At 46.9% G+C, this 14409-nt stretch overlaps 1 protein-coding gene across 1 annotated transcript; it reads right to left on the reverse strand.

The window, feature by feature from the left end:
* Window positions 1-11731: 11731 nt before the first annotated feature.
* LOC125547263 (putative calcium-binding protein CML19) lies at window positions 11732-12229 on the reverse strand. The gene has a single exon (XM_048711210.2). The coding sequence runs from the start codon at window positions 12227-12229 to the stop codon at window positions 11732-11734; it is 498 nt and encodes a 165-aa protein (XP_048567167.2).
* Window positions 12230-14409: the final 2180 nt, after the last annotated feature.

Genomic DNA, 14409 nt, shown 5'->3' on the forward strand with positions numbered 1-14409 from the left:
GCAGCTTGTTTCTTATGAGCAGGGAAATATTTAGCAGAGAAGTAATAAATCATATCCTGGGGACTACGCACACAACCAGGATCAAGAGAATTAAACCATATCTTAGCATCACCCTTTAATGAGAATGGAAATATTTTAAGGATGTAAAAGTAACGAGTTCTCTCATCTTTAGTGAACAGGGTGGCTATATCATTCTGTTGGAAATATGCCCTAGAGGCAATAATAAAAGCATTATTATTATATTTCCTTGTTCATGATAATTGTCTTTATTCATGCTATAATTGTGTTATCCGGAAATCGTAATACATGTGTGAATAATAGACACCAACATGTCCCTAGTAAGCCTCTAGTTGACTAGCTCGTTGATCAACAGATAGTCATGGTTTCCTGACTATGGACATTGGATGTCATTGATAACGAGATCACATCATTAGGAGAATGATGTGATGGACAAGACCCAATCCTAAACATAGCACAAGATCGTATAGTTCGTTTGCTAGAGTTTTCCAATGTCAAGTATCCTTTCCTTAGACCATGAGATCGTGTAACTCCCGGATACCGTAGGAGTGCTTTGGGTGTACCAAACGTCACAACGTAACTGGGTGACTATAAATGTATACTACGGGTATCTCCGAAAGTGTCTGTTGGGTTGACACGGATCAAGACTGGGATTTGTCACTCCGTATGACGGAGAGGTATCACTGGGCCCACTCAGTAATGCATCATCATAATGAGCTCAAAGTGACCAAGTGTCTGGTCACGGGATCATGCATTACGGTACGAGTAAAGTGACTTGCCGGTAACGATATTGAACGAGGTATTGGGATACCAACGATCGAATCTCGGGCAAGTAACATACCGACTGACAAAGGGAATTGTATACGGGGTTGCTTGAATCCTCGACATCGTGGTTCATCCGATGAGATCATCGAGGAGCATGTGGGAGCCAACATGGGTGTCCAGATCCCTCTGTTGGTTATTAACCGGAGAGTCATCTCGGTCATGTCTACATGTCTCCCGAACCCGTAGGGTCTACACACTTAAGGTTCGGTGACGCTAGGGTTGTAGGGATATGTATATGCAGTAACCCGAATGTTGTTCGGAGTCCTGGATGAGATCCCGGACATCACGAGGAGTTCCGGAATGGTCCGGAGGTAAAGAATTATATATAGGAAGTGCTATTTCGGGCATCGAGACAAGTTTCGGGGTCACCGGTATTGTACCGGGACCACCGGAAGGGTCCCGGGGGTCCACCGGGTGGGGCCACCTGCCCCGGGGGGCCACATGGGCTGTAGGGGGTGCGCCTTGGCCTATATGGGCCAAGGGCACCAGCCCCAAGAGGTCCATGCGCCTAGGGTTCAAGAAGGGAAGAGTCCCAAAGGGGGAAGGCACCTCCTAGGTGCCTTGGGGAGGAGGGATTCCTCCGTTGGCCGCACCCCCCTAGGAGATTGGATCTCCTAGGGCCGGCGCCCCCCCTTGGACTCCCTATATATAGTGGGGGAAGGAGGGCCTCTCATAACACATCTTTGGTGCCTCCCTCTCCCTCTCCAACACCTCCTCCTCCTCCATAGTGCTTGGCGAAGCCCTGCCGGAGTACTGCAGCTCCACCACCACCACGCCGTCGTGCTACTGCTGGAGCCATCTTCCTCAACCTCTCCTTCCCCCTTGCTGGATCAAGAAGAAGGAGACGTTACGCTGACCGTACGTGTGTTGAACGCGGAGGTGCCATCCGTTCGGCGCTAGGATCTCCGGTGATTTGGATCACGTCGAGTACGCCTTCCTCATCCCCGTTCTTTGAACGCTTCCGCGCGTGATCTACAAAGGTATGTAGATGCAATCCGATCACTCGTTGCTAGATGAACTCCTAGATGGATCTTGGTGAAACCGTAGGAAAATTTTTGTTTTCTGCAACGTTCCCCAACAGTGGCATCATGAGCTAGGTCTATGCGTAGTTCTTTTTTGCACGAGTAGAACACAATTTGTTGTGGGCGTTGATGTTGTCAACTTTCTTGCCGGTACTAGTCTTATCTTGCTTCAACGGTATTGTGGGATGAAGCGGCCAGGACCAACCTTACACGTACGCTTACGTGAGACCGGTTCCACCGACTAACATGCACAAGTTGCATAAAGGTGGCTGGCGGGTGTCTGTCTCTCCCACTTTAGTTGGAGCGGATTCGATGAAAAGGGTCCTTATGAAGGGTAACTAGAAGTTGACAAATCACGTTGTGGCTTTCACGTAGGTAAGAAAACGTTCTTGCTAGAACCTTACTTCAGCCACGTAAAACTTGCAACAACAATTAGAGGACGTCTAACTTGTTTTTGCAGCAAGTGCTTTGTGATATGATATGGCCAAAGTTGTGATGAATGATGAATGATATATATGTGATATATGAGATGTTCATGCTATTGTAATAGGAATCACGACTTGCATGTCGATGAGTATGACAACCGGCAGGAGCCATAGGAGTTGTCTTTATTTTTTGTATGACCTGCGTGTCATTGAGAAGCGCCATGTAAATTACTTTACTTTATTGCTAAACGCGTTAGCCATAGTAGTAGAAGTAATAGTTGGCGAGCAACTTCATGGAGACACGATGATGGAGATCATGACGATGGAGATCATGGTGTCATGCCGGTGACAAGATGATCATGGAGCCCCAAGATGGAGATCAAAGGAGCTATGTGATATTGGCCATATCATGTCACTATTATTATTTGATTGCATGTGATGTTTATCATGTTTTTGCATCTTGTTTACTTAGAACGACGGTAGTAAATAAGATGATCCCTCATAATAATTTCAAGAAAGTGTTCCCCCTAACTGTGCACCATTGCGACAGTTCGTTGTTTCGAAGCACCACGTGATGATCGGGTGTGATAGATTCTAACGTTCACATACAACGGGTGTAAGACAGATTTACACATGCAAACACTTAGGTTGACTTGACGAGCCTAGCATGTACAGACATGGCCTCGGAACACAGAAGACCGAAAGGTCGAGCATGAGTCATATAGAAGATACGATCAACATGAAGATGTTCACCGACGTTGGCTAGTCCGTCTCACGTGATGATCGGACACAACCTAGTTAACTCAGATCATGTTATACTTAGATTACAGGAAGGATGTTTATCTAAGTGGGAGTTCATTGAATAATTTGATTAGATGAACTTAATTATCATGAACTTAGTCTAAATATTTTACAATATGTCTTGTAGCTCAAATGGCCAACGTAGTCCTCAACTTTAACGCGTTCCTAGAGAAAACCAAGCTGAAAGACGATGGCAGCAACTACACGGACTGGGTCCGGAACCTGAGGATAATCCTCATAGCTGCCAAGAAAGATTATGTCCTACAAGCACCGCTAGGTGACGCACCTGTTCTTCCTGCAGAACAAGACGTTATGAACGCTTGGCAGGCACGTACCGATGACTACTCCCTCGTTCAGTGCGGCATGCTTTACAGCTTAGAGCCGGGGCTCCAAAAGCATTTTGAGAGACACGGAGCATATGAGATGTTCGAAGAGCTGAAAATGGTTTTCCAAGCTCATGCCCGGGTCGAGAGATATGAAGTCTCCGACAAGTTCTTCAGCTGTAAGATGGAGGAAAACAGTTCTGTCAGTGAGCACATACTCACTATGTCTGGGTTGCATAACCGCTTGACTCAGCTGGGAGTTAATCTTCCGGATGACGCGGTCATTGACAGAATCCTTCAGTCGCTTCCACCGAGCTACAAGAGCTTTGTGATGAACTTCAATATGCAGGGGATGGAAAAGACCATTCCTGAAGTATTTGCAATGCTGAAATCAGCAGAGGTAGAAGTCAAAAAGGAACATCAAGTGTTGATGGTGAATAAAACCACTAAGTTCAAGAAGGGCAAGGGTAAGAAAGCTTTCAAGAAGGACGGCAAGGGAGTTGCCGCGCCCGGCAAGCAAGCTGCCGGGAAGAAGCCAAAGAATGGACCCAAGCCCGAGACTGAGTGCTTTTATTGCAAGGAAAGTGGTCACTGGAAACGGAACTGCCCCAAATACTTAGCGGACAAGAAGGCCGGCAAAACAAAAGGTATATGTGATATACATGTAATTGATGTGTACCTTACCAGTACTCGTAGTAGCTCCTGGGTATTTGATACCGGTGCAGTTGCTCACATTTGTAACTCAAAGCAGGAGCTGCGGAATAAGCGGAGACTGGCGAAGGACGAGGTGATGATGCGCGTCGGGAATGGTTCCAAGGTCGATGTGATCGCCGTCGGCACGCTACCTCTACATTTACCTACGGGATTAGTTTTGAACCTCAATAATTTTTATTTAGTGCCAAGTTTGAGCATGAACATTGTATCAGGATCTCGTTTAATACGAGATGGCTACTCATTTAAATCCGAGAATAATGGTTGTTCTATTTATATGAGAGATATGTTTTATGGTCATGCTCCGATGGTGAATGGTTTGTTCTTAATGAATCTCGAGCGTAATGCTACACATATTCATAGTGTGAGTACCAAAAGATGTAAGATTGATAATGATAGTCCCACATACTTGTGGCACTGCCGCCTTGGTCACATAGGTGTCAAACGCATGAAGAAGCTCCATACTGATGGACTTTTAGAGTCTCTTGATTATGAATCATTTGACACGTGCGAACCATGCCTCATGGGTAAAATGACCAAGACTCCGTTCTCAGGAACAATGGAGCGAGCAACCAACTTATTGGAAATCATACATACTGATGTGTGCGGTCCAATGAGTGTTGAGGCTCGCGGTGGCTATCGTTATGCTCTCACCCTCACTGATGACTTGAGTAGATATGGGTATGTCTACTTAATGAAACACAAGTCTGAGACCTTTGAAAAGTTCAAGGAATTTCAGAGTAAGGTTGAGAATCAACGTGACAGGAAAATCAAGTTCCTGCGATCAGATCGTGGAGGAGAATACTTGAGTCATGAGTTTGGCACACACTTAAGAAAATGTGGAATAGTTTCACAACTCACGCCGCCTGGAACACCTCAGCGTAATGGTGTGTCCGAACATCGTAATCGCACTCTATTAGATATGGTACGATCTATGATGTCTCTTACCAATTTACCGCTATCTTTTTGGGGCTATGCTTTAGAGACTGCCGCATTCACTTTAAATAGGGCTCCGCCGAAATCCGTTGAGACGACACCGTATGAATTATGGTTTGGGAAGAAACCTAAGCTGTCGTTTCTAAAAGTTTGGGGATGCGATGCTTATGTCAAGAAACTTCAACCTGAAAAGCTCGAACCCATGTCGGAGAAATGCGTCTTCATAGGATACCCTAAAGAAACTATTGGTTATACCTTCTACCTTAGATCCGAAGGCAAGATCTTTGTTGCCAAGAATGGATCCTTTCTAGAGAAGGAGTTTCTCTCGAAAGAAGTAAGTGGGAGGAAAGTAGAACTTGATGAAGTATTACCTCTTGAACCGGAAAATGGCGCAACTCAAGAAAATGTTCCTGAGGTGCCTGCACCGACAAGAGAGGAAGTTAATGATGATGATCAAGATACTTCTGATCAAGCTCCTACTGAAATTCGAAGGTCCACAAGGACACGTTCCGCACCAGAGTGGTACGGCAACCCTGTGTTGGAAATCATGTTGTTAGACAACGGTGAACCTTTGAACTATGAAGAAGCGATGGCGGGCCCGGATTCCGACAAATGGCTAGAAGCCATGAAATCCGAGATAGGATCCATGTATGAAAACGAAGTATGGACTTTGACTGACTTGCCCGTTGAGCGGCGAGCCATAGAAAATAAATGGATCTTTAAGAAGAAGACAGACGCGGATGGTAATGTGACCATCTATAAAGCTCGGCTTGTCGCTAAGGGTTATCGACAAGTTCAAGGGGTTGACTACGATGAGACTTTCTCACCGGTAGCGAAGCTAAAGTCCGTCCGAATCATGTTAGCGATTGCCGCATTCTATGATTATGAAATATGGCAAATGGACGTCAAAACGGCATTCCTTAATGGTTTCCTTAAGGAAGAATTGTATATGATGCAGCCGGAAGGTTTTGTCGATCCTAAGAATGCTGACAAGGTGTGCAAGCTCCAACGCTCGATTTATGGGCTGGTGCAAGCATCTCGGAGTTGGAACATTCCCTTTGATGAGATGATCAAAGCGTTTGGGTTTACGCAGACTTATGGAGAAGCCTGTGTTTACAAGAAAGTGAGTGGGAGCTCTGTAGCATTTCTCATATTATATGTAGATGACATACTTTTGATGGGAAATGATATAGAACTCTTGGACAGCATTAAGGCCTACTTGAATAAGAGTTTTTCAATGAAGGACCTTGGAGAAGCTGCTTATATATTAGGCATCAAGATCTATAGAGATAGATCAAGACGTCTCATAGGTCTTTCACAAAGCACATACCTTGATAAGATATTGAAGAAGTTCAATATGGATCAGTCTAAGAAGGGGTTCTTGCCTGTGTTGCAAGGTGTGAAATTGAGCTCAGCTCAATGTCCGACCACGGCAGAAGATATAGAAGAGATGAGTGTCATCCCCTATGCCTCAGCCATAGGTTCTATTATGTATGCCATGTTGTGTACCAGACCTGATGTAAACCTTGCCGTAAGTTTGGTAGGAAGGTACCAAAGTAATCCTGGCAAGGAACACTGGACAGCGGTCAAGAATATCCTGAAGTACCTGAAAAGGACTAAGGAAATGTTTCTCGTTTATGGAGGTGACGAAGAGCTCGTCATAAAGGGGTACGTCGACGCTAGCTTCGACACAGATCTGGATGACTCTAAGTCACAAACCGGATACGTGTATATTTTGAATGGTGGGGCAGTAAGCTGGTGCAGTTGCAAGCAGAGCGTCGTGGCGGGATCTACATGTGAAGCGGAGTACATGGCAGCCTCGGAGGAAGCACATGAAGCAATTTGGGTGAAGGAGTTCATCACCGACCTAGGAGTCATACCCAATGCGTCGGGGCCAATCAAGCTCTTCTGTGACAACACTGGAGCTATTGCTCTTGCGAAGGAGCCCAGGTTTCACAAGAAGACAAGGCACATCAAGCGTCGCTTCAACTCCATTCGTGAAAATGTTCAAGATGGAGACATAGATATTTGTAAAGTACACACGGACCTGAATGTAGCAGATCCATTGACTAAACCTCTCCCTAGAGCAAAACATGATCAACACCAGAATTCCATGGGTGTTCGATTCATCACAATGTAACTAGATTATTGACTCTAGTGCAAGTGGGAGACTGTTGGAAATATGCCCTAGAGGCAATAATAAAAGCATTATTATTATATTTCCTTGTTCATGATAATTGTCTTTATTCATGCTATAATTGTGTTATCCGGAAATCGTAATACATGTGTGAATAATAGACACCAACATGTCCCTAGTAAGCCTCTAGTTGACTAGCTCGTTGATCAACAGATAGTCATGGTTTCCTGACTATGGACATTGGATGTCATTGATAACGAGATCACATCATTAGGAGAATGATGTGATGGACAAGACCCAATCCTAAACATAGCACAAGATCGTATAGTTCGTTTGCTAGAGTTTTCCAATGTCAAGTATCCTTTCCTTAGACCATAAGATCGTGTAACTCCCGGATACCGTAGGAGTGCTTTGGGTGTACCAAACGTCACAACGTAACTGGGTGACTATAAAGGTATACTACAGGTATCTCCGAAAGTGTGTGTTGGGTTGACACGGATCAAGAGACTGGGATTTGTCACTCCGTATGACGGAGAGGTATCACTGGGCCCACTCGGTAATGCATCATCATAATGAGCTCAAAGTGACCAAGTGTCTGGTCACGGGATCATGCATTACGGTACGAGTAAAGTGACTTACCGGTAACGAGATTGAACGAGGTATTGGGATACCAACGACCGAATCTCGGGCAAGTAACATACCGATTGACAAAGGGAATTGTATACGGGGTTGCTTGAATCCTCGACATCGTGGTTCATCCGATGAGATCATCGAGGAGCATGTGGGAGCCAACATGGGTATCCAGATCCCGCTGTTGGTTATTAACCGGAGAGTCATCTCGGTCATGTCTACATGTCTCCCGAACCCGTAGGGTCTACACACTTAAGGTTCGGTGACGCTAGGGTTGTAGGGATATGTATATGCAGTAACTTGAATGTTGTTTGGAGTCCCGGATGAGATCCCGGATGTCACGAGGAGTTCCGGAATGGTCCGGAGGTATAGAATTATATATAGGAAGTGCTATTTCGGGCATCGGGACAAGTTTCGGGGTCACCGGTATTGTACCGGGACCACCGGAAGGGTCCCGGGGGTCCACCGGGTGGGGCCACCTGCCCCGGGGGGCCACATGGGCTGTAGGGGGTGCGCCTTGGCCTATATGGGCCAAGGGCACCAGCCCCAAGAGGCCCATGCACCTAGGGTTCAAGAAGGGAAGAGTCCCAAAGGGGGAAGGCACCTCCTAGGTGCCTTGGGGAGGAGGGATTCCTCCCTTGGCCGCACCCCCCTAGGAGATGGGAACTCCTAGGGACGCCCCCCCCTTGGACTCCCTATATATAGTGGGGGAAGGAGGGCCTCTCATAACACATCTTTGGTGCCTCCCTCTCCCTCTCCAACACCTCCTCCTCCTCCATAGTGCTTGGCGAAGCCCTGCCGGAGTACTGCAGCTCCATCACCACCACGCCGTCGTGCTGCTGCTGGAGCCATCTTCCTCAACCTCTCCTTCCCCCTTGCTGGATCAAGAAGAAGGAGACGTTACACTGACTGTATGTGTGTTGAACGCGGAGGTGCCGTCCGTTCGGCGCTAGGATCTTCGGTGATTTGGATCACGTCGAGTACGCCTTCCTCATCCCCGTTCTTTGAACGCTTCCGCGCGTGATCTACAAAGGTATGCAGATGCAATCCGATCACTCGTTGCTAGATGAAATCCTAGATGGATCTTGGTGAAGCCGTAGGAAATTTTTTGTTTTCTGCAACGTTCCCCAACACATTCAACTTAGTAAGATGTGCCACAACAGTTTCAGATTCATAACCATGAAAAGGATCACATTCAACCAATGTAATTATATCAGGATCAACAGAGAATTCATAATCCTTATCGGTAACAAAGATAGGTGAAGTAGCAAAAGCAGGGTCAGGTTTCATTCTAGCATTTAAAGATTGCTTACTCCATTTAGCTAATAATCTTTTGAGTTCAGTTCTATTTTGGCACGCTAAAATAGCTAAAGAAGCTTCTTGATCAAAGACATAACCCTTAGGAATAACAAGTGATTCTTCATCATCACTTTCATCAGTATCATCGGATTCAATATTTTCAATCTCTCTAGCCCTAGCAAGTTGTTCGTCAAGAAAATCACTAAGTGGCACAGTAGTATCAGGCATAGAGGTAGTTTCATCATAAGTATCATGCATAGCATAAGTGGCATCATCAATAACATGTGACATATTAGAACGAATAGCAGAAGCAGGTGTTGGTGTCGCAAGCTTACTCAAAACAGAAGGTGAATCAAGTGCAGAGCTAGATGGCAGTTCCTTACATCCCCTCGTAGTTGAGGGATAGATCTTGGTTTTTGGATCTCTCAAGTTCTTCATAATGATAAGAAGATATATATCCCAAGTGACTCAAAGAATAGAGCTATGCTCCCAGGCAACGGCGCCGGAAAATAGTCTTGATAACCCACAAGTATAGGGGATCGCAACAGTTTTCGAGGGTAAAGTATTCAACCCAAATTTATTGATTCGACACAAGGGGAGCCAAAGAATACTCTCAAGTATTAGCAGCTGAGTTGTCAATTCAACCACACCTGGAAACATAATATCTGCAGCAAAGTGTTTAGTAGCAACGTAATATGATAGTAGTGATAACGGTAACAAAAGGTAACAGTAGTAAAAGCAATGTTTTTGGTATTTTGTAGTGATGATAGCAATAGCAACGAGAAAGTAAATAAGCGAAGAACAATATATGGAAAGCTCGTAGGAAATTGATCGGTGATAGAGAATTATGCCAGATGCGGTTCATCATGTAACAGTCATAACCTAGGGTGACACAGAACTAGCTCGAGTTCATTGATATAATGTAGGCATGTATTCCGAATATAGTCATACGTGCTGATGGAAAAGAACTTGCATGACATCTTTTGTCCTACCCTCCCGTGGCAGCGGGGTCCTTACGGAAACTAAGGGATATTACGGCCTCCTTTTAATAGAGTACCGGAACAAAGCATTAACACATAGTGAATACATTAACTCCTCAAACTACGGTCATCACCGGTAAGTATCTCGATTATTGTCACTTCGGGGTTAACGGATCATAGCACATAATAGGTGAATATAGACTTGCAAGATAGGATCAAGAACACTCATATATTGATGAAAACATAATAGGTTCAGATCTGAAATCATGGCACTCAGGCCCTAGTGACAAGCATTAAGCATAGCAAAGTCATATCAACATGAATCTTAGAACATAGTGGACACTAGGGATCAAACCCTACCAAAACTAACTCGATTACATGATAGATCCCATCCAACCCATCACCGTCCAGCAAGCCTATGATGGAATTACTCACGCATGACAGTGAGGATCATGAAATTGGTGATGGAGGATGGTTGATGATGACGATGGCGACGGATTCCCCTCTCTGGAGCCCCGAACGGACTCCAGATCAGCCATTCCAAGAGGTTTTAGGGCTTGGCGGCGGCTCCGTATCGTAAAATGCGATGATTTCTTCTCTATGATTTTTTCTCATCGAAACTCAACATATGGAGGTGGAGTTGGAGTCGGAGACGCAACAGGGGGCCCACGAGGTAGGGGGGCGCGCCCCCCACCCTCGTGGCAAGGTGATGGGCCCCCTGGCCTTCATCTTTGGCAGGTATTATTATTATTTTCTGAAAAGTGGCTTCTTGAAGTTTCAGGTCATTCCGAGAACGTTAGCTCCTGCACATAAATAACACCATGGTAATTCTGCTAAAAACAGCGTCAGTCCGGGTTAGTTCCATTCAAATCATGCAATTTAGAGTCCAAAACAAGGGAAAAAGTGTTTTGAAAAGTAGATACGTTGGAGACGTATCACTAGTCTAGCCGACCACATGCCTGAACATCTAACCCTATCACAAATTGCAACCGTAGCATAGCAATCAAGCATATGAGCTCACAGATCAGACCACTAATCAACCATGCATCTAGATCAAACCCTAGCTGCAGCTCAGATATTGCTAGAAGGAACAGAGTGAAAGGGAGATTGAACTCACAGAGGCCATGGCTGCATCTCGAGGACGAGGGGGGGGGGCAGTCGTAGAAGATCACCGCCGGCCGGTGAAGGACCGCCGGCCGATGAAGATGCGCCGCTTACCTACTCGTCGGTGCCGATGCGTGTCGACGGGAAAGCTTGAAGGGAGGGAGAATGGTGACGGGAGTTGTGGTGGTGAGGCAGGGGGCGAAATAGGGGCGGAATCGGCGGGAGTTGAGCCGAAATCCTTCCGGCGATTTTTCAGCAACGCGGGTGAGCTCGCGCCATCTCCCTGCTCGCACGAGGAGAGAAGCGCATCGCCCTCCCCTGCGTCGCCCGAGCTAGGCTCGCGAGCTACTGCCGATTCGGGCGTTTCCCATGGGCCTAGCTTGGAGCCGCTTTAAGTTTCGTGCCATGTGGGCCGCAGAGTAAACGCAGGCAACCAAATGGGCCAATTTCTTCCCGCGCGGGCCAGGCTGGAGCATATGCAGGCAACCAAACACGCCCTTATTTTGAGATTAAGGGAGTACTAAATACAAAGGATCAGTAAACTGGTGACCAATGGAGACACTGCTACGCACCCATCATGACCTTGAAGGCTTGAACTCATCAAAGCAACTACTCCATCTCCATTCAGATCAAACCTGTGGATCCTGGCGCAGCACTCCTCGATGCCCTCCTCGGACCCCAGCCTGGCGAGCATTCGCATCAGACTCGCTCGCGTGATACACCCTTTGCCCTTCACCTCGTACATCGCGAATGCCTCCCTCAGTCCCCGGCACCGCTCTTCCTCCTCTTCTGTCTCCGGCCGCGGCACCAGCCGGAGGAACTCCTGCTCGTCCAGCAGTCGGTATCTATCAACGTCGGCCGATGCCACGAGCACCTCGGCGTCCTCTGCATACACATCCTTGCCCACCACCGCCTTCATGCACAGCCGCAGCTCCGCTACCGAGATCCTGCCATCGGCGTCGTGGTTGAAGGAGGCGAACACACTGCTGAAGCGCTCAGCCGTCGCGGCGTGCACCATCTTCGCTTGCTTGCTTCGGTGATCAACTGAGATTCCGCGCCGTGGTAGCAGTGTCTATATAACCAATAACGTATGATCTACATCGTATAGTTTTTTATTGACACACAAACTATATTTTATTTGTTAATTTCATGGTTAAAGTTTGACACTAAATCCGAGGTGGACCAATAAATCAGATCCAGAGTAAGGGCATCTCCAATGGGGAACCAGTCCGTAGACATGGATGCGAGAGGCGGCCATCCAACGCTGCCTACATACATTTGGACAACAATTCAAACTAACCGAACGATATTTGTTCAAACACGTTTGGATTTCAGATAAACATGATGGATTCCATATAAACATGACGGATTTCATTATATTTCGCACTTACTTTAACTAAAAGCGGTGCTCCTTTGGCTCTGCGGATATTATTAATTTGCCTAATCTATTATCGCCGGATCCCGTTCCCTGTGTTTGGCCATTAGCCCCGAGAACTGATGCTTTTCCTTCCCCAGTTCCGCCTCAGCACTCTCCAGCTCCACCTCTGTAACCTCGGCATCCGGAGCCCTGGATAGTGAATCTATCCGCCTCCACGTTGCTGCAAAGTGGCTAATCGGTCGACGATATTGAGCCTACCAAGCTTGGCTTCAACGGGAGGGGAGGCGAGCGACAGCGACTCATCATGCCCTACTCTTCGTTGTTCGGGTTGCGTCCGCGAACGTGCCGGCTTCGTGGTCGTGTCGGTGGGGTGCGGCCTCGGTGGAGCCGGCGATGTCCTCCGCCTTGTTAAACTCCTTGTTGGCGGCCTCCAGTTCCGCCTAACACTAGTGGTATCACTAGTAGGCGAGGTGGATCTCGCAGGAAAAACAGTAGGACTCGAGCAGCTCTGCGTCCGGTGCAATAGTCCTGTCGGCGCTAAGCTTTTCCTCTGCCTGCTGGTGCTCCTAGAGGAGCAGGTGGTGGTAGGAGGCGTCGGCCTGCGATTTCCGGAAATACTCCTCCCACATAATGTCCATGTAATGGGCACGGGCCTCATTAAGGGTGGCACAGAGGAGGAAGAGGGTGGCACAGACAAGGAGGGTGGCGTCGGCTCATCATCGACCGCGCCCTCCATTGGGGCGTCGTCATTCTCCGACAGCAATGGTGTCCATTTTCTTCTTCTGGTCCGTCATAAGTCTGTCCCAGAGAGCTTTGTAGCGTGAGAAAGCCATGGTGGGAGTGTTGCGGAGAGTAGAGAGGGATCGGAGGTGGGTGACTGCGGCTATGGCTGGTGCAACAGTTCATATAACAACGATGATCGGTAGAGGAATAGATGGGTGGTGATACGTCTCCGACGTATCTATAATTTTTGATTGTTCCATGCTATTATATTATCTGTTTTGGATGTTAATGGGCTTTATTTTACACTTTTATATTATTTTTGGGACTAACCCATTAACCAGAGGCCCAGCCCAAATTGCTGTTTTTTGCCTATTTCAGTGTTTCGTAGAAAAGGAATATCAAACGGAGTCCAAACGGAATGAAACCTTCGGGAGCATGATTTTTGGAACAAACGTGATCCAGGGGACTTGGAGTGGGCGTCAAGAAACAATTGAGGAGGCCACGAGGCAGGAGGGCGTGCCTACCCCCCTGGGCGCGGCCTCCACCCTCATGGGCCCCTCGTTGCTCCACCGACCTACTTCTTCCTCATATATATATTGACATACCCCGAAAACATCCAGGAGCACCATGAAGCCCTATTTCCACGGCCGCAACCTTCTGTAACCAAGAGATCCCATCTTGGGGCCTTTTCGGAGCTCCGCCGGAGGGGGCATTGATCATGGAGGGCCTCTACATTAACTCCATGGCCCCTCCGATGATGTGTGAGTAGTTTACCTCAGACCTTCGGGTCCATAGCTAGTAGCTAGATGGCTTCTTCTCTCTCTTTGGATCTTAATACAAAGTTCTCCTCGATTCTCTTGGAGATCTATTCGATGTAATCTTCTTTTGCGGTGTGTTTGTCGAGATCCGATGAATTGTGGGTTTATGATCAAGTTTATCTATGAACAATATTTGAATCTTCTCTGAATTCTTTTATGTATGATTGGTTTATCTTCGCAAGTCTCTTTGAATTATCAGTTTGGTTTGGCCTACTAGATTGTGTTGGGGAATGTAGTAATTTCAAAAAAGTTCCTACGCACACGTAGGATCATGGTAAT

The sequence above is a fragment of the Triticum urartu genome, chromosome 3A, assembly GCF_056163025.1.
Source record: "Triticum urartu cultivar PI428250 chromosome 3A, HENAU_Tu73, whole genome shotgun sequence".
Classification (NCBI taxonomy): Eukaryota; Viridiplantae; Streptophyta; class Magnoliopsida; order Poales; family Poaceae; genus Triticum; species Triticum urartu.